The 25,632-nt window shown below is 42.5% G+C and overlaps 4 protein-coding genes across 6 annotated transcripts in view; 1 reads left to right on the plus strand and 3 right to left on the minus strand.

The window, feature by feature from the left end:
* agfg1a (ArfGAP with FG repeats 1a) overlaps nucleotides 1-2,474 on the plus strand; it is a 34,095-nt gene extending 31,621 nt beyond the window's left edge. For both annotated transcript variants that reach the window (XM_062552142.1, XM_062552144.1), the window contains 3 exons: nucleotides 293-442; nucleotides 870-961; nucleotides 1,284-2,474. In XM_062552142.1, the coding sequence (XP_062408126.1) occupies nucleotides 293-442; nucleotides 870-961; nucleotides 1,284-1,340 (299 nt within the window). In that variant the 3' untranslated portion in view covers nucleotides 1,341-2,474. The remainder of the gene's footprint in view (nucleotides 1-292; nucleotides 443-869; nucleotides 962-1,283) is intronic.
* Nucleotides 2,475-2,657: 183 nt separating this feature from the next.
* slc19a3a (solute carrier family 19 member 3a) lies at nucleotides 2,658-7,164 on the minus strand. The gene is made up of 6 exons (XM_062551951.1): nucleotides 7,018-7,164; nucleotides 5,766-6,345; nucleotides 5,192-5,581; nucleotides 4,702-4,894; nucleotides 4,006-4,147; nucleotides 2,658-3,447 (listed from the first exon to the last, which is right to left on the minus strand). Exons 1-6 carry the CDS (start codon nucleotides 7,162-7,164, stop codon nucleotides 3,292-3,294), a joined length of 1,608 nt encoding a protein of 535 aa, XP_062407935.1. The 3' UTR covers nucleotides 2,658-3,291.
* Nucleotides 7,165-11,660: 4,496 nt separating this feature from the next.
* Nucleotides 11,661-15,679, minus strand: LOC134100100 (interferon alpha-inducible protein 27-like protein 2). Of its 2 annotated transcripts, XM_062553149.1 has the most exons (6): nucleotides 15,521-15,679; nucleotides 13,912-14,048; nucleotides 13,737-13,784; nucleotides 13,439-13,600; nucleotides 12,940-13,098; nucleotides 11,661-12,807 (listed from the first exon to the last, which is right to left on the minus strand). In XM_062553149.1, exons 1-6 carry the CDS (start codon nucleotides 15,580-15,582, stop codon nucleotides 12,686-12,688), a joined length of 690 nt encoding a protein of 229 aa, XP_062409133.1. In that variant the 5' UTR covers nucleotides 15,583-15,679; the 3' UTR covers nucleotides 11,661-12,685. The 2 variants fall into 2 exon arrangements, with proteins under 2 accessions (XP_062409133.1, XP_062409132.1); XM_062553148.1 differs by having other exon boundaries at nucleotides 11,661-13,098.
* A 2,205-nt stretch (nucleotides 15,680-17,884) lies between these two features.
* slc19a3b (solute carrier family 19 member 3b) lies at nucleotides 17,885-25,581 on the minus strand. Its single transcript, XM_062551952.1, has 7 exons — nucleotides 25,370-25,581; nucleotides 24,662-24,960; nucleotides 23,941-24,167; nucleotides 22,915-23,148; nucleotides 20,093-20,285; nucleotides 19,423-19,564; nucleotides 17,885-18,007 (listed from the first exon to the last, which is right to left on the minus strand). Exons 1-7 carry the CDS (start codon nucleotides 25,514-25,516, stop codon nucleotides 17,885-17,887), a joined length of 1,365 nt encoding a protein of 454 aa, XP_062407936.1. The 5' UTR covers nucleotides 25,517-25,581.
* Nucleotides 25,582-25,632: the final 51 nt, after the last annotated feature.

Here is a 25,632-nt window from a genome sequence, read left to right on the forward strand (position 1 = left end):
CCAGAGCGTTAATCTATCCCTGACCATCACTGCCCACTGTTAGAAGGCGTTGAAAAAGTTAAAGAGTGTTAAGCGTGTCCTTTGTGTGTCAAAATGATTAATTAATGTGGGAGATGACTGTTGTGTTTTCTGTTGCGAGAGTGAATTAGAAGTGCCTGCTATATATTGAGTGATCTAACAGAAATCATTTGTCTGTCTGTCTCTCTCTCTCTCTCTCTCTCTGTGTGTGTGTGTGTGTGTGTGTGTGTGTGTGTGTGTGTGTGTGTGTGTGTGTGTGTGTGTGTGTGTTTAGCCTCGTTTGGCACAGGTTCCATGAGTATGCCAGCTGGCTTTGGAAATGCAGCGGCCTACAACATGCCCACCAGCTTTAGTGGAACCTTCCAGCAAGCCTTCCCTGGTCAAGCTTTCCCCCCGACCCAGGCATTCCCTCCACAGCCCAATGGTGTGTGTGTGTGTGTGTGTTTGGAGAACACACAATATGTCCATTGTACATATGTGTGTGCATGCACTTGTCTGGGCATTGGAGGTGTTGGTTTTGGTGTAACGGTTTAATGCAGTTAAAAGCACAACCTGTGAATGACTAATTTGACCCATTTGTGTGTGTGTGTGTGTGTTGCTGATAATACTGCCATGTGATATACAGGTGTGTATGTTCTCTACTGTGCGTGTGTGCTTAGGTAGGTAGGTAGCTAGTATTTAGTGTTTGAAGTTAGCATGAGGAAATAGTAATGTATTATGTAGAGTTTTGCTGTGTTCAGTACCATGTGTCTTGTGCAAATATAGAGGCTTGTGTGTGTGTGACAAGGGAGTGCTAGATTTCTAGATTAAGAAAAAGGCTTTGCCCTTATTGTGTGATGTGTTTTGTGTAGGGGCGAGCTTCAGTGCTTTCGGTCAGCCCAAGCCTGTCCCTGCGTTCGGTCAGCCCATGGCAGCTCCTGGGGTCTCCAGCAATCCCTTCCTGGTGAGATTGCGTCTCTTTCTGTAACACACACACACGTGTATACAAGCATATACATAGCCATACAGTACATTTATGTATTATTCTTTCTCACATACTTACATGCATATGTTTGTATGTTGTATTTAGATAAACATAAATACATCAGCTTTCAACAAAACAATCTGCTAGATACCATGATCATAATTCTGTAATAAAACATAAACAAAGTCCCATTGTTTTTTTTTAATTATTTTTATTATTATTATTTTAATAATTTCACTCCACACCCATCTGTAAGCCAAACCCACTCTGACTGGTCCTGCATTTCTCCTCTCTGCCACAGATGGGCGCTCCTGCTCAGTTCCCCACAGGAAACTCCTCCACCAACCCCTTCTTATAGCGCCTCCTCACCCACAGAGGGCGCTGTGGCTGCGCTTGCACCTCTTGCACTGTTCCGTTCCACAGGAGTAGCTTTAAAAGAATACAAAAAAAAGGAAAACCTTTCTAAAGGACCTGCAACATTTTTTGTAACCAGTTTTAAGAACAAAAAATAGAATAAAGAAAGAAAAGAAAGAAAAAAAAAGAAAGAAAAGCACCAACCTTAAAGCAACAACAGCGGCTGTGAACAACTTTTGACTGTGATGACGTCGTCCACGGCAACCAAACGCAAAGCAGGGTAGCGCGGGGTGGCAGGAGAACGATGCCCCCGCTTCTCCGTCTTTGGTATGTGACCTTTGAACTCTGGCTTGCCTGTGGAGGTCCTCGCCTCTGCGCAAACTGACTGACCCCCCCCCCCCCCCCCCCTCCCCCAAACGACTAAGTTATTATTGCAAAACCTCCCCTTTCACTCATCGTGCTGCAACCCTGTACAGAATATAAGTTCTTCTCTCTTCTTTTTTTGTTTTCCTTAGCAGAAGCCAGACTTTAGCTCTTTTGTGCATATCAGTATTTGTATCTTTTAACACATTGTGTTAAGTTCTGAGGGTTATGGGGGGAGAGGAACATGGGGCACTTCTGCTTAACAGCTACAGTGACTGAACCAGACTTTTAGGAGAGAAGAACCCATCTATTCACACACACATATACACACACACACACACACACACACACACACATACACCCTCTCTTTCTCTTTCTTTCTTTCTTTCTTTCTCTCTCACACTCACTCTCACTCACACACACACAGACACACACACACACTTACACTTACACTTACACTTGCGGGACAGCACTGGCTTAAAAAAAAAAAAAAAAAAGACTCCTGACATCTTTGTTTCATCAATGGCATAAGCAAAAACAGAAAGATTACAAGAGAGGAGAGGAGCGGTTCTGTTTATCTTCTCTGCTGCCAGCGCTCTGGGGAACAGGGACCCAGAGGAGATCAGGTGGGCTCACCTACAACAGTACCACCTGTGCAGAATCCCCTTCAGACTGGACCGACCACTTCTACTGGGCGTTATATGAAATTTAAGTTAATGTGTGTATATATATATTATATATACAGTATATATTAAAAAATGAATTTTAACTAAAACATTTCAGTGATTTATGGTTCAGAATGTGTTTTCTGTGTAACAATAACAAAAAAAAGATTTATTAACATCATTTTTAGTGTGTATATGTTTCACAAAAAAAAGAGTACATTCTTACACACATACATTGTGACTGAGGGCATAACAGTAGCCCAGATACTGCTCAGGTTGGCAATAGTTTGCTTTTGCGGAGTCAGGGAAGGTAGTCCCATTTGTCAGGGTAGGTCCTTGAAATAAATTTATTTTTATTTCTAACATTTTTGTGATGGTTCCACATGAGTAGTTTTTTTTTACAGAGGCAGCAAGGAACCATAATTACACACAATAGCCTTCATCCACCATCTGAGTTTTGTATGGGGCTCGGGGCAGAATCACTGAAGGGTTACTGCATAAACCAGCACGAATCGTCCCATAGACCAGCACTGTCCAGGACACTCAATATAGTAGTAGGAAATGATTACCCATCATTCCCCTACTGGCTGTCACAGATTCACTTGCCTTGTTTTCAGCAAGTGAATTATACTGAGATTGTACACCAGGAAAGCAGTATTAGTGAAGTGCAATGTGGTGTTTGTTTTCTGCAATTACATGAGTATCCTAAGATTGTACTCTAGAAAAGCAGTAGTGCTTGTTTTCAGCAATGAAATGAGTATGCTAAGATTGCACACTGGAATAGTTGAAGTAGTGTTCATGTACAACACACATTAGCTAAGGTTGACAGAGTCTGAGTTGATTGAGGATCACACTCCCTTCTGTTAAACTGACCGGAGTCTGAAAATCTGCTTACATTCTTCAGTGTCATGTATATTTCTGAACTGATCAGAACTTGTGTTGTACGACGGGGGATTTGTCTGCTGGCGTCTCTTCAGTCTGCTTTGGAGTGTCCCGGTGTCTCCTGCGGCTCAAGGCGTTGTAGACTCCCCAGATGAAGAACACCAGAGCGATGACACAGAAGTAACTCCCGTAGATGATGAACTGGAGGACAAAAGGAGTGAAACGCTAAAGTGGACTAAACCACCAGTGAGTCATGTTCATACTTCGAACTTAAAACTTGCTTAATGCTTAGATCAGTTTTGGGCTGCACTCCATTTAATTCTATTCCTTTAAACATGTTCCATCAGTCTTGGAAGTGTTTCATGTTCGGAGCGGTTTCCAAACAAACTCGGTTAGGCTGTACAGTATACAGTAGGCACTTGAGTAGATAAGCTTTGATCATCAATACATCAGGCATCAGGGTTTTTTTTCACTCAATTCAATTTCAGTCTAATTTATTCCTCACCATGGTAATGGTAATTACCTCATACAAGGTAATCAACTGTGAAGGCATATCCCAATTAGCCATACCACCCTGAGTTATTCATGTCAATAGTGGCATTGTGAAACCACAAGTGGGAAGTGTTCAGTGTGATTATATCAATAGAAGGCCTACTGAATGAAGGTCATAAAGCGATCCTATTTGAATAAAGACCCCCCCCCCCAAAAAAAAATAATAAATAAATAAATAAAAAGTAAGACCCTCAAAAATATGCCCACCTGTGTGACAACGTCCAAGCCGAGCCCTCCACTGTCCACCACCACCGCAGTGATGACCGTCTGGAGCACCAGGGCACCAAAGTTATTTGCCCCAAAAATCAGGGCATAGCGCTCCATTGATAAATCTGCAGCAATTTGGAACCTATATGAAAAGATATGGAACCATTAGCATGTTTGCTGTAATATTAGATTTCTTCTTAATCTGTTATTGACAGCCATGCAAGGAGATGAATTAAGAAAATACTTGTGTAATATTCTGGGTTGCGTTCATATACTCGGTATGCGTGTGTTCATTAGTTTCCATACACGTACAGTATACATTTTTGTTTTACATGATAAGAGAAAGATTTGCCAATGAAACAAAATTACCTGATGAAGCTGAATGGAAAAGTATTTATGCATAAGTACAGTAGTTGGTTGGTTTAATGTGTAATCCTCGTGGGCACGATTTTAGCAGTAATAATGTTTTTTTTTTTTTTTTTTAAATTGAGTATGGTTTTGTTAGTTTGTTTTGTTTGTTTGTTTACTTACTTCTGAGGATCAAGAAGTAATTTGCATTTCAACAGAAACACCCTTTGTTTGCACAGCAATAACAAAAAAAAGCTGTCGATCAGTAGGCTACACTGGCAAGAGTCAAGACTCACCCAGGCCAAGAGCCCTTGACTGACCCTAAGCTGGTCCACTCCACACACTCACATTGCAATGGTGATGAGCAACATGTAGAGGCACTTGAAGAGCACATAGCCACAGTAGCACGCCCAGATGTTTCCAGAGAAGACCATCAGGTAGAGGGCACCGCCACCCATGCCCGAGAAGGACCCCAGCGCCAGCTCACCCCACTGGTGCCAGTCCACCTGAGTGAAGCCGATGGCATAGGCGGTGGTAGCACCTGAAAGCCATTTCAGACAGTCATTGAAAATGCATACAATATGTAGTAGGCCTACGTATTATGATAATTCTGATGAGTAGTTATTTTATGTTTTTGTGGAAACAGGTGTGCACAACCAAAATATATTGATATGCAAGTCTTCAAAGTCTCAGGGTTGCATACCAGTGAAAACAGCTGTCTTAACTGCCTCGGTCCTGTCTGGGGCATTTTTGGAATGTTTTGCGGTACCTTAATTAACTAAATTGTAAATTATTTGTTGAATCAATTTAAACAAAACAACCCCACTCAAGGGCTCACCAAACAGACTGGAGGCAGCCTCCACTCCTCCGTTGTAGACGGTGAAGTTGCTGGACGGCTCGATGTGCTCCCACAGCACCTGCACGTAGTTGAGGATCTGGTTGTAGCCGCAGGTGGCCAGCGCCCACCACAGGGACCAGCGCAGGAGCCCCGGCGTGGAGTAGCACCGCAGGAAGTCCCTCCACAGCCTCACCAGCACCCCCGCACAGCCCACCGGCTCTGCAGCAGGAGGAAGAGGAGGAGGAGGAGGAGGAGGATCCTCACAAGTCCTAGTCCTAGTCCTAGTCTCAGTGCCACCAATGACTGAGCTCTTTGTGGAGTTGCTGCTGCTGCTGCTAAGAGATCGCCCCCTGCTGGCTGCTCCCTGAAGTGTAGCCGTGTCAACAGGTGCTGTGTAGGTAACATGCATGAGAGGTTAATGATAAAGAGATGAAAGAGATTGTGAAATCCAGAGAAAGCAACAGAACTTTTATATTTTTTATAGAGAAAAATGACATATGTTTTTGGAAACAATGGGGTTGTGAGATAAGTCTTCTGTTCCTTGAATTTCAGGGAGGAACCGTACTGTACATGCCTGTTGTGTGTGAGGTATCATCTGGAGAGGCTGGATGATTCAGACTGATTTCCACTGTTTTGGGGACAGGCTGGTCATTTCCACCTTCCTCATCGTCTGTGCCACTCCTGTGCTGGGTCTTCACTCTCTGGTGAAAAAACATGCTTCTCTGGGGCATAGGAAGAAGCCAGGACACAACCCATGCCAGCGCAGTGAGCACCAGGGTGAACACCAGTATGTAGTGGTAGGACAGCAGGCCGAACGAGACCAGGAGCTGGCCTAGCACGGAGCCCACCGTGTAGCCCAGGAGCTGGGTGGCGCGGCAGTAGGACGTGGCCTTGCGGTAGTGCCGGAGGTCCACCATGCTGTAGATGTAGGAGTAGTAGGCCACCTCGCTGGCCATCACCACGCCGTAGAAGAACTGCGTGGCCTGCATCTGAGGCACGCCGTCCAGCCACAGCAGCATGCCGGTCGTCACCAGCAGGGCGGAGCACTGGAACACAATCACAGGCTTGTAGCGCAGCCAATCGGTGAGCAGGAAAACAGGCACGAGGACCGCCAGATACGAGTAAGTGGACACTGGGTAGATCTGATTGGTCAGCTGAGGGTAAAGCGGAGAGACACAACATTTGATTGGTTGAATAAGATGGTACAAGACATATTTCAAATGTTTTTGGAAGTTCAGTCCTGTTAATATTGTGTGACACTATATTCAATACACAACATGAGTTCTGTTAGAAAACCTGTCCACTGTGCTGTGGTTGATGTTTGTAGGGTTTGCCAACAAAAACTCCTCAGTCCTCACTGTTGCTTAAATAAGTCACTGAAAATGCATACAATATTCATACTGTATGTATTCACGGATATATTTATCAGAGTAGATGATAATTCTAAAGTACAACCATAAAACCACAATCTTGGGTGAAGCAGCGTCCATTTATGGATCAGATACTGTGCTCACTGACCAACCCAGTTAATCATAGCAGTTATGTGTTAATGATCAGCAAGTGAGCGATCACAAAAGACTGAAATATCCGTTTAGGTATGGTTATTATATTCAGTGTAATTACTCATTTACTTACTGACCAGGTGTCACGTGTACATTAGACAGGTAGTAAAAGGAGATATTTTTTTTATTTACAAAAACAACATAGAACACAATAACTACATGTTTTGTTGTTATCCTGTATTTGTGTCAACCGTCCACCGTTGTCAGGTATTCTTGAACTTAGTCTTACCTGTTCTATGGTGAGGTTCTTGAACTTAGTCTTACCTGTTCTATGGTGAGGTTCTTGTCAGGTCCTGAGAGGTAAGGAGTGAGGAACGGTTCCAAAGGTTTGACGGTAGTGAAGAAGCCATAGGCACACAGGAGAGTGGTGGGATATCCCCAGCCTGTTCTCCATGTTTTCACATACTCCATTGTACAGCAGTTAATGCACGCTGTGTGTGTGTGTGTGTGTGTGTGTGTGTGTGTGTGTGTGTGTGTGTGTGTGTGTGTGTGTGTGTGTGTGTGTGTGTGTGTGTGTGTGTGTGTGTGTGTGCATGCGTGCATGTGCGCATGTGCGTGTGCGCAAGAGACAGGGAGAGACAGAGACAGAGAGAGAGAGGAAGAGAGTTGTTTTCCTTGGTCACAGCTTATGCAGTGTACGCGAACAGGATAGCAGTTATATACAGACACATTGATTATGACAACGTTGTGCATGGGCACATGTGTATGACATGTCAGTGTTCTCTGCCTGTTACCTGTTCTGGTGATATCACTTCAGCAGCACTGTGTGTGTGTGTGTGTGTGTGTGTGTGTGTGTGTGTGTGAGAGAGAGAGTGTATGGTGTCTTTGGTGTATGAAATGAAATGTGCGTGAAAGAGAAAGACAGGTGTGTTCTATCTAAACCTGTCAATGTGTAACAACAAGATCATGGTCGCGGCCACTTGAAAAAAAAATGGCAGGAATGTCTCTGAGATATGCTGATTATAAACTGCACATGGGGGAACCTTTATTTTAACATATCTGTGTTGTCTACAATTGTCTGCTGTTTTTACATCTTATTTACAAGTGCTATTGCCATGTTTGTCAAATTGCACTATGGGTCTCTGTTGAGTAGTTCTTCCTTACCCCCCCCCCCCCCCAAAACACTTTTGCGTTAAATTTTTTCTCAGTCGCGTTGGTGCATTTCTCAAGTCACTTTAAGTGTCTGCACAGTCAGTTTCTTGAAGAAATTATGCAAATTGAACCCCACAGTGGATTTCCTGCAAAAGTGCATAATTTGCCCAAAATGCTTAATTTATGTCTCAAAAGCTAATATTTTGCCAATCAACATGCCATTGCCATCATAATGAAAAGTTCCTGTGTCACTGTTATGAAGAGTGAAATATTTAAGGGAATTACCTGAGGTTCGTCTCATCCCTGGTCCCATTCAGGTTGGACTCTTTTAGTTCCAATTGTCCAATCGATGTGAAGAATCTGTCTTAATGAACCTGATTCCTAACAAGGCAAGTGCAGAGCGATAAAAATGCCGCTGAGAGTGAGCGCACAGACGAGATAAAAGAGCTCTTGAAGACAGAATCATGAAAGTTTTATACTAGACAAAAGCCGGAAGGGACTCAGGAAAGGGTTAGTCTTTGTTCTTGAAGACAGAACACTTCACAAACATATTTCTCTTTCACATACCTCACATTCACATTCATGTACTCATGAAATGGAAGGAATGTTTTTTTAACATACACTTTTCTATATTAAATCCTGTAATATACTGTATGTGTATGCCTCTTAAGATTATACAATTTGGGAATATCACAGGATGATACTGCATTGCAAACGTGGAAATGGAATGCTAATATGATTATCTCACATATTATATCATTGCTAAATCTATGAATTTAAACATAATGATATAATTAACATGATTTTACATACTCATATGTTCAAATATGGCCTATAATTGGAGGGACTCCAACTTTGAGTGATGTTCCATTGGACATTTGTTGAGAAGGATGTAAACATGTTGGATTTGTTGGACGAGTTTACCTGAGTGCAGCATTTATTCTGAACATGGGGTCGGGGAACTATTAGGTCCATTGCAATATCGAGGGAGACCACATGCTCCATATCTTTGGGTGAGCAGCAGAAGGAAACTTCATACTACAGAGCAAATTAATACTCTCTCACAGTGCAAGTTCATGCACAGTTACTATACCACCAGAGCCTTGTTCAAAATATAGAGGACATCATGTAGGTTGTATCAGTATTGGCTCAAAAGTGTAGTTTGCTCTGTGAGGCGTTATTCTGTTAACTTCGACTTCTTCTCTCTTCTTTGCAGAGAGTCTGGTCTAGATCCATTGGCAAACGTTTATTGGTTTGTGGACGCTTGTCTGAAGTTTGAATTCATTGGAGTTCAATCACTGATGTTTGACAACCATGGGGGACATAACGATAACAATAGGCTTGAAACTTAAATGTTATCGTTCTTGGTAACGCCCTCTGTTCGCTGATTGGACGGAGATGCATTTGCCGGAGTAAACGAAGCTGGTGAAGCTTTACCAGACGGAGTATGAAGAGAAATGTGAATGAGCGGAAGTATGTTGGCAGGTGGGGGCCAGGCATTTATTCTGTGTGCCTGGGCTTTAAAATGCAGGTGACTTAACAGTTTATACATTTGTACATTTGAGTTTATCTCGGTAACTGTGAAGAAACAGCAGAAACTCAATGTTTGGACAGGGAAACAGGTCTGGCAAAAGTCTGAATGGACTCTGCAACGCTGTGCTGGTTTTGTCTCAACTCTCAAGACAAACTGAGGAACTGAGGAAGTCCAGTCTGAGTTAGCTGTGGTGGCATCTCTGGCATTGAAAATAGATCCTGCTATCCACAGGATCTGAGGATCCTCCAAATATATAGAAACATCTGTAAGGAACTTATTCAAAGGCACTTCAGAAATGCCTCAGGCCCATTTTGAATCTCAGGATCCCTCTTTAAACATCAGTGGTCCAGTTAATGTCCATATGATAGCAAAAACAAGCAGATGGACTGGTATACTGCACCTGCAGGCATTCCTAGTATTTCTTTTCATGTGACCTTGACTGTACTCCATGATGTTGACCTCTAACGGTGATATCAATGTTATAAATTAGCTTCTTGTCTCTAGAAACGTGGAAATGCATTTTTAGTGTACATTTCAATTGCATTTAGATGCAAAGATACACCCTTTTTTAAAGAGACCTTATGCAACTTTCTGCAGGAGACGATCGCTCTTTGTTTACATCTGGAAGTCTGAGACGAAGAACCACGCTTGCAATTTATATATTTAAATATAGCCTACATGCTAAAGCTGTCGGGGAAGCTCTGCAGAGAAAATGCAAGCATAAAACGAGCGAAAACGAACAACAAAACCGAAACCAGAGATGAAATCGCCAATCCTGCATAGTTCCTCTTTAATGTTGTGCATGCACATTTCATGTCGTAGAGGTCAATGACCTCTAGCTGACCTCAGAGGTCAAACTGAGAATGGCTCCACATCTTGAATCAAAGCTGGCCATCAAGAACAAACACTGAAAGTTGTTGCTTTTGTTGTTTTGTGCACAATTGTGTTGCTTAAGAGCTCTACTATTATGACAATATGAGATCTAAAGCTATGAAGAATTTTATTCAAGAGAATTTCACCAGGCAGGGGCCCTCTTTCCATATTTGTGACATATCATACATCTTAAGTGATGTCATATAAAATACAATAGCATAGTTATTCATCAGAGCCAATAATGAACAAGAGGGTGTTTTTGTCGCCCTCACTAAGCTACCATCACCAGTTGAGTTCTTGTCAGTTTGATGGAGGATGAAAAGCCCACTGCTCATCAAACCGCATGTTCTCTTGTTGCTCTTCTTGTTACACAAAAATAACCAAACAACATCATAGCATACCCATTGTAGAAGGTGGTAGAAAGTGAAACCGTGGAAAAGTATGATTGTACCCTTAAGGTTTGCTAGACATACATCTAAAACATACTTGCTTGATACCAGCTTGCTCTAAACCAAATAAAAATGTGCTAATGCAGCAATGATAGATAAACTTATATGAAAATAATATTTACTCAGATTTTCAAAGTGTGATTCTGTTTAAATAAAAACATGTAACTTTACTTAGAATAGAAGTATGATTTTGCAATAGATTAAAAAACTGTATTTTTTACTTAAACTTTAAAGAGTAACTGTTTAGACTTAAAATGTATTTTTCCTTGAATTTGATAGAATGTCTAATCAAAAGATGTGTTTTAATTCAGCTTATATAGTATGTCATGTTTAATGAAATGTGCTTAGAATAAGTATAGAGGAAAAAGCTTGTAGTTCATGTGCAGGTCTGAGTTCAAAGCAAGGTCACCAGAAAGAAAAAAAAAGAGAGAAAAAGACACTTGATCGTGTCGAAGCGCAATAGGTCTAGACTTGGGCGTGAAAGTAGTATAAAAGGTCTCCTTCGCGGGGACTTAAGTGTCTTCTCCTTTTTCTTTTGGACTCTGAACTTTGCATTTAGAGACAGATAGATTTTTTTTTTATATATTGTATTTTATTTTTAATAAAGTCAAAGCCCTAACCTTTTGTTAGGGCATTGTTTAAAAGCCGCCGAGAGTTCTTTTTCGTGTTTCCTGCCTCCCCTGTGTCAAAGAGAACATCGATCCTCTCGCAAGAGGCGCAAGCCTACAGAGGGGACCCAGTGGGTAAGTTTGTCTGTGGTTTGGGCTTACTTTCTAAGACACCGTTAATGGGCAAATACTTACTGCACAATGCACTGACACATACAGGAGTAGCGAACTCAGCTGTGTATTTAGGAAGGAAAGTTCTATACACCGTAGCGGTCACAAAACCAACTAGGCTTCGTTTAACAGTTGTATTTCTGTAAAATAAGGTCTAAATGCATACCACACAAGCAGGGATATGGTAATTGGTTTTTAATAAGTAAACTTATGTAAAAACTGAGCACAAATTGTTACAAATAAAATCAAAATCTGTGTAATGTCATGTATAATATGCAGATTCATCCTTGAAAAATTCATATTATCTTTTTGCACTGTTAGTAAATTAAACTAAGTTTGTTGTGAGTAAACAACTTACTTTAACTTATTGAAAGCAGATGCGTATTAATAACTGAGAATTTTTATCTTTCAGTAATTCAAAATAATACTAGTTTAGATTAACTGAATTATTTTCATAGATTGCAAAAGGTCTGTCACTGGAGAAAGAAAATACATATGTGTGGTCAGCTTCGATAGTGACTGTGAAGCTTTCTGCGGTCCCTTGTTCGATAGACAACGTCTGCGATGCGGTCTCTGTGACCGGAGGTTGACCTCAGTAACCATAGTCAAGAGTCAGCTGCCATAAACACAATCTATTTTCTCCGAAAGTGTGAAGACACTTTATTATAGGTACGATTGCAGGCAATAGGATCAGCAGTGAAAAAGGACTAGATTAAAGAGAGCCTCCTAAAAAGTTTCACTTGTTGACCCCAGAGTCCTGATCAAGGATTTTTGGTCCAAATAGAGAAAGTCTCTCTCTTTTGCATCAGTCCTTTCGTACATCCTAAACCCGTTGAAAAGGGGCCCCTGCAAAAAACACGATACTGACAGTCACTTCCTCTTCTGCAAGGCAAGTTTTGCAGAGACAGAAGAGGAAGCACACACTCTTTAGCAAGGCGAAGAACTCGCAGAGTCTAAAGACAAGCATACTCTTTGGTAAGGTGTGAAAAAAACACAGAATCCAAAGACAAATACACCACACCACTCTTCTTGAAAAAGCGAGAGCCTCGCTGATTTTTGAAGAAATACACACACACCCATGGAGTAGCGATCTCAACTGTGATTGTAGTAGCCCTATATTCACCAGAGTAGACACAAAACGCAACACCATTCAGTCCCACTCTGTAGTGCTCAGACATAATAACGCCATAAAATATGTCCGCTCATTACTGTTTTTTGAACTCTATCTCAGAGCTTAATAAATTAATCTTCACAATTTCATCTTCAGACTCGTCATCAGTGGTGTCTTTGGAGCCCTCTTTGGAATGCGTCTTGAGGGGTTTCTTGCTGTTGTCTTTAGGGTCATCTTTATCATCGCCATTGTTGTCTTTAGGGTCATCTCCATCACCGCCATTGTTGTCTTTAGGATCATCTCCATCACCGCCATTGTTGTCTTTAGGGTCATCTTTATCATCACCATTGTTGTCTTTAGGGTCATCTTTATCATCGCCATTGCTGGGAGGTTTCTTCTTTCCAAACACTCCCTGCACCCATGCAGCTGCACCTGCCAGGGCTCCACTCACAGCGCCCCCTGCAGTTGCCACGGCAGCTGTACCTCCTGCAGACAATCCAACCGCTCCTGAGCCAGACAAGAACCCGAACAGGCATCAACATACAGTACACAAGGGAAAAACAAACAAACAAACAAACAAAATGGTAAGAAAACGGCTTTCCTAACATCATGGTTAGATGTTAATATACTCTATATATTTATACTTATGACTTCACTTCTTGGTTGTTCCTTACACAGTCTGCACTCTAGTCAACTACAGTATGCCCTGCGTGGCACCAATTTATGATTAAAGGAACGTGGAAACTTATTTAATAAATAAGCTATTTTCCCAAAAAAGTTGCCATGTTCTTTTGAAGTGCAAATAGTTAAGGCGTATGTATTGTATTGTACATGTATTGTTCCTCACCTGCAGACTGGAGCACAGCCACTAAGCTCCCAGCTGCGACTCCACCTCCGTTAGCGATAGCGGCCGCTGACATCATGCTAGCGGCGAAAGAGCCTGCTGCGATGCCAGCTCCTGTGAACCCCGCGGCTGTCAGAACGAAAGGAGCCGCAGCAACAGCTCCAACTACAAACCACAAGCAAAGGTCACATTTAAATCAGGCGTTAGATAGGCCTACTGTATTTAAGAAGTTTTTAAGCCCAACTATCCACAACAGACATACTGATGAATGGAAAAGGAAACATATTTGTTTTATGGTTACCTGCTCCAGCTGCTGCACCCACAACACCCACAACACCAGCAATGGCCTCTGTAAGAATGAAACCCTCGTTAGAACTGACCACTTACAAGCACCCTGATATGATGACCCTGATAACAGTTAAGGTTGTTTGACACTTGCATCCTCATATTAGTAGGAGACAAAGAAAATGTCTTACTCTTCTTATTGATACCCATTGTTGTTGCAGCAGTGTTGGTGAGTTGTTGTTGCTGTTGTTGTTGTTGTTGTTGTGTAGGTCTAGGCTCTGTACAAGGACAAACACCCTTCCTTCTTGCTGAAGTCAAAGCAACTGACCTGCAAATAAAAGTAGACACATCCCCCATCATCACCTTAATCTATTAGAGGTCACATTAGTGGACAGTTCACCATACTGTAGGTAATCTTTAAATTAAAACAACCATTTACCCTTTTACACACCAAAAGATCCTGCAGAAAATAATCAGAAGAGACCTGACTTAACCTGTACCACTGGCTCAACAGCTGAAAACAAGTCGACTAGGGCTGCATCCTCTCACTGTGCCTCAATCAGCTCACTGAGAGACAAGGAGTGAGCAAAGGTGCCAAACAAACAGAGATCTCTGACTTACAACTAGGCGCACTAGAATCTGCATTCAAGGAATGGCTCATAGAGTGTGTCACTGCACAAAATGGGAAAGCGTCTATGGCACATTCACCAGTAACAGATACACATTTCTGACAACAGGGTGTGGCATCCCATCATGCCAACACATTCACCTGCCAAATTATTCCCCAAGATCTTATCTAGGCCTACTCTTTACACAAGCAATGTCAAACTGCTGCTCTTATCTGCATCAACTCTGACTGCGAGACAAGTTTGCCTTTTACACCGGAGGTCTGGGGCCTTTCAGACACCTTGAGGCAGTTTGCTACACCTTGACATTTTTAAGTTTTTCATCTAGCTAAAAACACCTACGCAAAAGTGGCACATATGTTTAGAAGACAATGATATTATGAGACAGCAATCAGTAGGCTACTAGACTAGACTGTAAAGAACATGGCCAAACAGACTCTAAAATAATGTTGTCAGAATGTATCCTGACTGCAGCTCATGTTTTCAGTAAATGGTAAAAAAAAAAAGTGTTTACACTTTCATTAAATATATATACTGTCTGTGACTAATAGAGGGAGCTCTACAGTCGCCAAAATCAACTAAACCTGCATAGTGTGCTACCCTTATTTGGTCCACATGAGTGGCAATAAATTGGCACAATTGTCAACAAGTCTACGTGATACTACGCATGCAGTGGCCATATCTCGATGGCTTTGGCCAGTGTCCAAAGCCATCGAGATATCGATGGCTTTGGCTATATGGCCACCTAAAACGCATCACCATCGCATATACCCACTTAAAATAGGCATGGATAGGTATTATTTACACACCTATATCAGCATTTGGGGTAGATCACCCACTACAGCTAACAACATAATACGCGTACTACCATAGGCTAGCCCATTTGCCTATTGTCCAGTTTTTCCTACCTATTTGCCTAGTTTTTCCTACCGGTTTGCCGTTTAAACTTTGGACAAAACCGTCAGGTAAATATTTGGACTGCTAAAAATGGCTTAGGCTACCATAACCATAATGCGTAAGCATACCAGTTAAAAGTCTGGCGCCGCCGCTCTGAATTTTCCTGCCAGTTACTGTCGCTAGTACATCTCGGTCTATATCCTCGTGATACTTAGCCTAACAACACTGGCCTAACGTTAGGCTACATCATTTTAAAAGTATAACAGTAGATGCTTACCACTCGTTGGTGAAGACTGAAGAACCGAAATGTGTCCGAAATCTAGCGTTCAACTTCATCATTGCAAGTTCCAACAGCGCCCCACCACCGATCCGGTTATTCCCTGGAAAACGAAACTCAGACTGTCAACTGGATAGGCTACATGGTTCGTCAGTTTCATAATGGACGTCTGTTGGTTTCTTTGTTTGTGCTCCCTCGCAAAGTCAAAAGTAATGAAAAATATTGTTGTGAGGGAACGCAAAAGAATTCTAAAATACATTTATCCAGAAAATAATTTCCACCCTGTCCCTTCGGGTGTTCCCATGGATAAAGGTAGCCTACTTAATAAAACTGTGTCTTGGACACCATCTTTAATCAAATGATCAAGGCTGTCGTTGATGCTAAACGCCACATAGGCCCACATATATCAGTCCATCTAGGTTTGTGCTTGGACACAATTTTATACACTGACCGTTTTCTCATCCATTCATTTTATTTCTAATGGTCAGTCATTTTGGAGCGGGAATAGGTGTTCTAATCTAAAGCGCAAAATAACACCCACATTGTTATGGAAATTATGAAACATTGTTTTCTGTATTCAAATGCTTGTGTTAACAAAGTCATGCAACCTCATGATTGTCAGAATAAATTATTAACAATATTTTTTAGAGGGAAAAAAAGTAGGCCTAAATCGTAACAGGATGGGTTAGTTAGCCTACTATCCCAGCAAACATGCCCGCCCGGGCCCACTGCGGGCATGTAATTCGGGCCCACTGTGGGCTGCCCACTAATTCGGGCTTACTGTGGTGTAGTGTGGGTTTACTGTGGGCTTAGTGTGGGGTAGTGTGGGCTTACTGTGGGGTAATATGAGTTTACTGTGGGTTTACTGTGGCCATGTGTGTGTGCCCACACTACCCCACAGTAAGCCCACACTACCCCACAGTAAACCCACACCTGGCCCATGTGTACCTCCAATATGTAATAGTTGCAGTTGTTGAAGCTGGTCAATAATAGAATAAAAGACAAATCGAATCTACATCGAATGTTTTTAGATGATCCCTAAACATTATCCTGGCTATCGCGACTTAAATTCACTGCGAGCATTGGTCTGGCCAAGCTGTATTGGGCTATCCCATTAGGGGCCCGTTTGGGATTAGTGTGGGTTTGCCCTGCCCACACTTGCCCACAGTAAACCCACAATTGCCCATTGTGGTCTCACACGGGCGTGTTTCCTGGGATGTAGCCTACCCTTCTGACCACAGCACGGGAGGTACAGTCGTGAGCTTTTCTGATTTACACGCAGAAGACTTGATGTTCCAGATGTCCCCTCACGGAGCTATATTATATGGTTGAGCTAAATCTAATGATGAATGGATATTTATTTATCCACTTGCCAGGATTTCTTAACCAGATTGGCCCAGTTTCACAAGTAACAAAGCACAATTATAAGCTTTGGGTGTAAAAGGTCTTCAGCTGATGTCTGCTGAATTTTACAATATCAGTGACAGGGTAAATCACTGCAGATGTCCATATTAGTAAACTTGTAAACTGGTTTTATGACAGAATATGTAGCTGCAGAGGCAGTACAGGCCCAAAGCATTCCTTCCCCTCTACGCATGTCCAACAGGTCTACAGTTGTTTGTGCTGATTCACACAGGATTTAGTCATTCTACTGTAGCTATAACATTTCTAAACGGAAGTTTTCACCATTAGCCCATTCCTATTATGACTTCACAGTGATTCAGTAGATCAGTGTTTCCAAACCTTTTCCCCTCGAAGGCCCTCTTGCATGTGTCTAAAACAAGCCAGGACCGCCTACCTGAACTCCTACCCGCATATTACACACACAAGACATTGTTTCATTCAACAATCGGAGTCCGGGATGAATTACCAATGTCATGCCTAGCCCGACCTGAAGGTTGCTTATGCAAGTTCAGAGGTCAGAGGTAATAAACAGCTACATGAATTTAAATGTGGAACAAAAATATGTTTTAAAATATGTTTTAATTTGGATTATACATAGCTTTGATTATCCAAGTGATTGTGCTATTGGGATTTTATACATTTAATGTGCACAAATATAATTTTGGTGACCTCACAACCTCAGCCCAGGCAACATTGTGTAGACCCCCTGCAATGGCAGCCCCTAGTGGGGTCCGCGGACCCCAGGTTGGGAACGACTGCAGTAGATCATATTGTGAAGTGCATATACAAACACATGCAGTGTTTATATTATATTATTGCAAATGTATGTATAAATCTTGCATAGGCTACTCAAAATACACAACCCCTTTGGTTATGGATCTAAGTCAGCTACAGGGAGCGGACAGTGGGCCTGTGGCTATGATGTCCAGTGGGATGCCGAGCCAGCTTGTTGTTGTTGGATCACAGCCTCTGAGAGGGCAAGGCCTCTTGTGAGGGTCTGCTGTGATGCCTGCAGGCAGTGTATAGTCCTCTGATGAAAAACACTGTGGAGATGGCAGTGTAGTAGCTCCCATAGACGATGAACTAAAAATAGACACATTTAACACACACACACACACACACACACACACAGACACACACAATAAGATTATGATAAGGGCAGTTTGTGCTTGCCGTTACATTGGCTTTGGAAAATATTGTAGGTTGGGTTCACCAAATGACATTGCAGAACACGGGCAATATGAATGGCAACGATTACGGCAGAGTTTGAATACTACCGCCAGTGATGAGGATATGACACAGTGCCATAGTGTGCAACAACCAACACAGTTGAATACAGCTGGACCCCTCAGATGTATTGGTTATTATAAGTATCAAATCAAACCCATGAAATCTACTTGGGCACTGTTCCAAAATGTTCTAATTATTAATAATTTCCTGTGAATTAGACACATTGTGTATTATGTAAAAAGAAACAAAACCATATTAATATCATATTAACTACCCCTGTGTGTTAAACTAGCTGAAAATGAGCAATATCAATGTTTAAGCTGCGGCTAATAGTTGGGAAATTACAGTAGGCCTACTTCTTTTGCTGGCCATTGCCAATTACAATAGCTACTTCTTTTTCAAATATATATATATATATATATATATATATACACTGTATACATATACATATATATATATATATATATATATATATATAAATGTTTACTATTCATTAGGGTTTATCCACTTTTGATGATAGTAAGGTTGCAAGAAGAAGTACAGAAATAAAAACATTTTTCCAGATGGATATTATATGATCTCAACTATTCTTTTTCTCAAAGTGGCAAACATTACAAAATTTCACCACTAGATGTCTCTCTCCTGCCGACATCTACAGTATGTGCTCAAGTAAACAGAGTCAGTCAGAACACCTAGTAGGTGTTACCTGCTATATTGGGGAAACTGAAAATAAGTAAATAAGTAACAATGATTTCTATAGCACATTTATACACAGCGTGCACAGGCCAAAGTGCTGTACAGAGTGCAATTAAAACAGATCAAATTAGTCAGTTAAGTAAATAAAATACTGTGACACCGTGTTGGGAATTTGTGTTGATTCATGCTTAACATGGGAGAGATGTGATCTTTTTACCCTAACTCAAGTGTAATGGCACCATGGATTTATAATACAGACCTGGAGTAGAGAGGGACATATTATCTCAGAAGCTGAAGCTTAGTACTACAGCCCAGGAAGTGCAAAAACAATCACAGCTACATTATTTTATAGGGTTCAGTTTTTGCCCCCAAAACCCACAAAAAGCCAGTCACCTGAGCTATAAACAACTGGCCACACTCACACATGATTGAAACCAGCCAATGGAAACGAACTTCTTAGCACCAAGAACAGCTGATGCTATACTGGCTGAAGCTAACCCTGGAGAGTCCGATCCCCTGGATGCCACAGCATCATCCATGCTAATAGTATCCCTGATGTGTGGGGCCCTTACCTGTGTAACAATATCCAATCCCAGAACGTTCTCGTCCACAACAATCAGCGTGATTAAAGTCTGCAGGATGAGAGCGACAAGGGTGTTGATGCCAAAGGTCAGAGCGTAGCACTCCATGGACAGGTTGGCAGCAATCTGGAAACTGGTGGTGCAATTAAACACATCGGTTAGTTCCAAAACAGCTGTATGGTACTAATTATTCAGACCGTGGGCATTCCTCTTTGGCAACAACAACAGGCCCATTAAGGGTTGAAACCTGTGTGCTGGCAGCGTGTGTGTCAGTATACTGCAGTGGGTGAGTGTGTGTGTGTATGTATGTGTATACACCATGTGTATATGCGAGTGGATGTTCTGTCTCTGCTTACAAGCATGTGTGTGTGCGCGCTTGTGTGTGTGTGTGTGTGTGTGTGTGTGTGTGTGTGTGTACATGTGTATGTGTATGTGTATGTGTGCATGCATGAGTGTGTGTGTATGTGTGTGTGTGTGTGTGTGTGTGTGTGTGTGTACTCTTGCATACATGTGTATGTGTGCTTGCATATATGTGTGTGTGTGTGTGTGTGTGTGTGTGTGTGTGTGTGTGTGTGTGTGTGCTGGCGTGTGTGTGTGTGTGTGCACGCTTGCATATATGTGTGTGTGTGTGTGTGTGTGTGTGCCTATCATCAGCACTCACGTCGTGATGGTGATGAGCAGCATGTAGGACGCCTTGAAGATCACGTAGCCGGCGTAGCACAGCCAGATGTTGCTGGCGAACGCCATCAGGAACACGGCTCCGGCCCCCACCGCCGAGAACACGCCCAGACACAGCTCCCCCCACCGGCTCCACGACACGCGGACGTGCCCCACCCCGAAAGCTGCTGCCGCACCTGAGGTGACAGAACCGCCATGAGAAACCACCAAACACAACAGAAATGCACTGGAGTGGATATCTCAGCGTAATGAGTGGCACTGACTTACTTTTACAGTAGAGAGAGAAAACAGCAGCACTTTAAAGATGAACTATGCAAGTTTTCTTTAAGCTTAATTTGCCATAACTAATCAGCTGCGGAGTCGTTGGTGTGGTTATTTGACTTATTTCGGGTTGAATGACGGCTGTCTCGCTCCCCCCTAGTGCCCCTGAGCGGAAAAACCAGCCTCGCGATCATCATCGCCAAAACCTGCATAGTTTCCCTTTAAAGAGAAACTATGCAGGATTGGCGATTTCATCTTAAGTTTCGGTTTCGTTTTTCATTTTCGCTCGTTTTATGCTTGTATATTTCTCTGCAGAGCTATATATATATATATATATATATATATATATAAATTGCAAGCGTGGTTCTTCTTGTTCTTTATGCGTCACAGCCTTCCAGATGTAAACAGGGAACGATCGTCTCCTGAACAAACTGCAAGGTTGCAATAGCGGATAGGGACACTGGGGGCGGGAGGAAATATTACTGTTTTCGATAAAACTGGTCAGTCAAGCAAAACAACGATTTCTAAGTGATTTTATGACTATGAAAAAGTTGCATAGGGTCTCAAATTATACAATTGTGGCGCAGCAGGCTACAGCGCCCATACCATGTACGGGTCCGAGTGCCCACGGGGACCCAGGTTCGAATCCGGCCTGCGGTCATATCCCGATCCCACCCCATCTCTCTCTCCCACTTGCTTCCTGTCTACGCTTCACTGTCCTGTAACAATAAAGGCAAAAAGGCCAAAAAAATATACTTAAAAAAAAAAAAAGTGAAATGTAGATAAACTAGGACGAGGTCACTTCTCAAGAAGTCAGTGAAAGACCCAACAGACTTATAATTTCCATGTGAAAACACCATGAATTATATTAATGCCAGTAATTAGTCTGCAATTAGTATCACAGTGCTTCCCTGTGCTTTGAGTGCCACTGTAGTCTTGCACAGTCTTGAAGCCACACTAGATTCCAACCACATAAGTATCAGTGACATTCAACGATAAATGAATCTAAATGACCAGAGCTGACAGAACGAAATCAGCTTCATGTTGTGAGAACTGCCCTTGGCTTTTCAAAGCAATGATTTAGCGGTACCATAGTGTAACACAACTGTCATTGTTATGAGCGCTGTCAAGGTTGACTACAGCTTATTTGACACGTCCTATACTTAATTGGCTTCGGATACCATGCACCATAAAAAGGTGCTTTGTCTCTTTCGTGTCATTATGATCAGTGGGTAACATCTGCGTCAGCAAAAACCAGGCCAACCTTAAGCTGGGGGACTGAACTGTGTTGCCGTATTGATCCGGCTTCTGGCTAATCTTAATTGGTCTGTCTCTGTTATTGTCTTGTCAGACATGCTGAAAGCCTTGAGGTCCTTATCGGACGCCATCGAGGGTAGAATTACCTTAACTCTTATCGTCTTAATTACTTCGCCCTCACATCCTTCATTGCTTCTTCCCTGCAGCGATGTAATCTGCAACTCTGGTCTCCCTCTTTCTCTCTCTCTCTCTCTCTCTCTCTCAAACACACTAATACAGACACACACACAGCCAACACTATTCTCTGAGAGGAATCGGTGTCCCTGCACATCAAGGTCTCTCCTAAATTCAGTGTTGAGCCAATGTCGTACAGCTCCTCTGGAGACTAGCTGTTGTAATAGATACACTCGGGATGGTTTCACTTCTCAGAAGGAAATTTGTACTCTTCTGGTGTCATTTATTAAGTATATCTTACCCAGCACACATGTACTCACCAAGGGAACAGTGTAATATTTGGATATTAATGGGATGGTAACACCAAGACATAGTTGTGGAAAACGAGTGCGCACGTCCAAAATATATTTTCACAGGTGCCAGACAAAACATGTCAGAGAGAGAGAGGGAGATTGTTTGCACAAGAAATACATTTAGCCTACTCTAAAAAGGCAACGTTTCAATCTCAACAGGCCTGATGAACTCCAAGACATCACATCATGAAATAATTTGAAGCATGGATCTGTGTATTTTTTAGTATAAATCCTTCTGAAGGGGAAAAGCCAAATTATGGCAATTGTATATCAGCTTTAACTGTACTCTTAAAGGGATAGTCCACCATTTGGGGAATTAAGCTAATTTTCCACCTATACCCTCGAGCAAAACAATTGATCTTTACATTTCTTCCATTCATCCAGCTGTTCTGTTAGTCTGGCGATACAACTTTTAGCTTCAGCCTAGCATAGATCATTGAATCGAATTGGCCCATTAGCATCTTGCCCGTTAGCGTCACACTTTTTTTCAGTGATTTCCAGAATTTTTCCTATTTAAAACGTGTCTCTTCTCCAAGTTAGAAAGTGCAATGAGACTGACGGAAAATGAAACCGCTAGGCTGATTTGACATGGAGCTATACTCTCATTCTGGGGAAATAATCAGGGGACATTGCGAACGTACCATGCATACTGTATGTACCAGCGTACCAGGCGCAGCGATATCACGCAGCACCTGAAAATAGTCCCCGTACTCATTCTCGATTCACCTCTCCCCACCATCACCCCCTGCCCCCCTCTCACCTACTAGAGTGCAGACGGCCTCCACCCCGCCGTTGTAGATGGCCGTTGTGCTGGACGGCTCCACATGGTCCCACATCAGCTGCACGTAGTTGAACACCTGTGTGTAGGCAGACGAAGCTAACGCCCACCACAGGGACCAGCAGACCACTTGGCCTGAGCTGTATGCCTCCCAAATGGCTGCCTTGATCTGTTTGGCCACCTTCCATCCTGCCACCAAGCTGCCGAGGCAACAGCCTGAAAAACAGGTACAGTTACATACAGTGTAGATGAAGTGGGATACCCATTTTCAGTTGCAGAAAGAACATAACATACAGTATTAAATGTTGAAACTTACAATTAACAAAAATTATTACAAAAAATATATTCTCTTTATGAATTTGAAGCCAGTAACAGATCTCAAAAAAGTTGTATAATACAGAAAATACAAGGGGGAACATTTCACAACGATTCACCATGACCGAGTGTACTGTAAACTCTAGAGAATTTACTGTAAACACTAGAGAATTCTAGTGAGGAAAAGTCTTTCAGAAATAATGATGCAGAGGTTTAGCTTGATTTTGCTTGATCACTTTGTTTCACTTCGAGTCTGGGTAGGCCTTCTCTTCACTATGACTGGTTTCCAACCCTTGCATCGCTGGCTGCTGGGAGTCCAGCCTAACTGATCACATTTCTCATGGATTCCCAACATTACTGCCTACTTCGCCGAACTCTTACAAACTGATAATAAACCATATCGGCAGTAAAGACACAATTAATTTACCTCGTCCAGATGCACTGAAGATGCAAACCAGCTAACCATCAGGCTAACTCCCTTGTTACAATGTTATAGCCTACCATGTAAGGTGCATGCCAGCTGTATTGCATATAATGGAAGTTAATGAGTGCTTTGTGGCTGCTTTAAAGACAACTGGAAAAATAAAGAATTCCACCGAGCTCCTTTAACAAAAACAAACGATGGGAGGGGGTTGCCTTTAAGACCTGGGCATGTGTCAAGGTGAAGAAACTGAAAAAACTGAAGAAACCCACCTCTCTTCTCCACTTCTCTTCCTGACGCCTTTTCCTCAGCCTCCCTCTCCTGGTCGTCTTCCTCCGCCTCTGCCCCCTTGAAGAACATCCCTCGCTGGGGCATGGGTATGGCCAGGGACACCAGTAAAGAGACGCTCACTGTGCCCAGTGTAATGGCATTGATGTGGAACAGACTGGTGCCCACAAGGGACACCAGCAGCTGGCTGAGGGTGGCACCAAAAGTGTACCTGGAAGACAGGTGAACAACCTTTAACAATCACACTTTTGTGAAAAAAAAACTTACACATCCCCTAGAGATGGCTCAAATGCCTCATTTCTGGATCAATACAATAAGACGGTTATGATGCAACTAGACATTACTAAGGTATTGACATCATGTCTGTCCACTTCTCTTGATTGTGTGTGTGTGTGTGTGTGTGTGTGTGTGTGTGTGTGTGTGTGTGTGTGTGTGTGTGTGTGTGTGTGTGTGTGTGTGTGTGTGTGTGTGTGTGTGTGTGTGTGTGTGTGTGTGTGTGTGTGTGTGTGTTTGTGTGTGTGTGTGTGTGGAGGGTCACATTATCTCGGTCCGTTACATCAATCATCCTGACCTGCAGTATTTAAATTATATCTGATACTGTGTGGAATCTTTACATCTGTGCATGTTACTTATCTCAATGCTGTGTGTACGGTATATGCAGCTGAGTGTGTCGGACAGAAGGACACATCAGCGTGCGTAGCCTACCCAGTGAGCATGGCGGCACGGAGGTAGCCAGTGGCCTGCTGGAAGCGCTCAGGAGGGACCAGGCAGTAGATTGACGAGAAGTAGGCCACCTCGGTGGAGGTCACCACAGCGTAGGTGAACTGCAGCGCTGTCATGGCCGCCAGGCTGTCTGAGAAGCACAGCAGGCAATAGTTGCAGACCAGCGCAGCACCTTGCAGCATGATCAGAGGCTTGTAGCGCAGTAGGTCTGTCAGGATGAACACTGGGCAGAGCAGAGCCAAGTAGGAGTAGGTCCAGATGGGGAAGAGGTAGTTGGTCACCTGGAATGTCAAATCAGGGGTTACTGATGTGCCAGCCAGATAACAAATGCATTACATGGGCCTACTTAAAATGAAAATCACAACAGATTTGTCCTATTTCTCTGACAAAGACTATTCTTCATCTCTACATTACAGGCTACTACTAAGCCACTGAAAATGAGAAAATGAATTACAAAAATAAATGATTACCTTAAATAATTCCCAAAATAGCAATAGGCTACGCCTGACATCAGCCCAGGTATGTGGCAAGGGCTCAAAATATTATATAATCTAGGCTACAATAGAAAAAAATCGCAGAAGCGATCTGGATCAAGACTTTCTCATAAAATCATAAACTTTCCTATCATAAACGTTATTCCCTGGGCTACTGTTTGGTGCTAGGAATCATCGCAACTCAAGGCATTCTCACCACTTCCTCTGAGATGTTCTTGGGGCCCACCAGATACGGAGTCAAAAAAGGTTCCGCTGGCCTACAGTTGGCAAAGAACCCGTACAAACAGAGGATTGCAGTGGGATAAATCCAGCCCCAACTACGAATCTTCTGCTGGAGGTCCATTTTAACAGTGTATGCTATGCATAGGCTATTTCTCCTCTGACATAAACGTTCTTATGGCCGCAACATGTAATATCATTCTACATAACAAGACTAGACCTAAGTAGACTTTGCTCTGC

Source organism: Sardina pilchardus, chromosome 13 (assembly GCF_963854185.1).
Source record: "Sardina pilchardus chromosome 13, fSarPil1.1, whole genome shotgun sequence".
NCBI lineage: Eukaryota > Metazoa > Chordata > Actinopteri > Clupeiformes > Clupeidae > Sardina > Sardina pilchardus.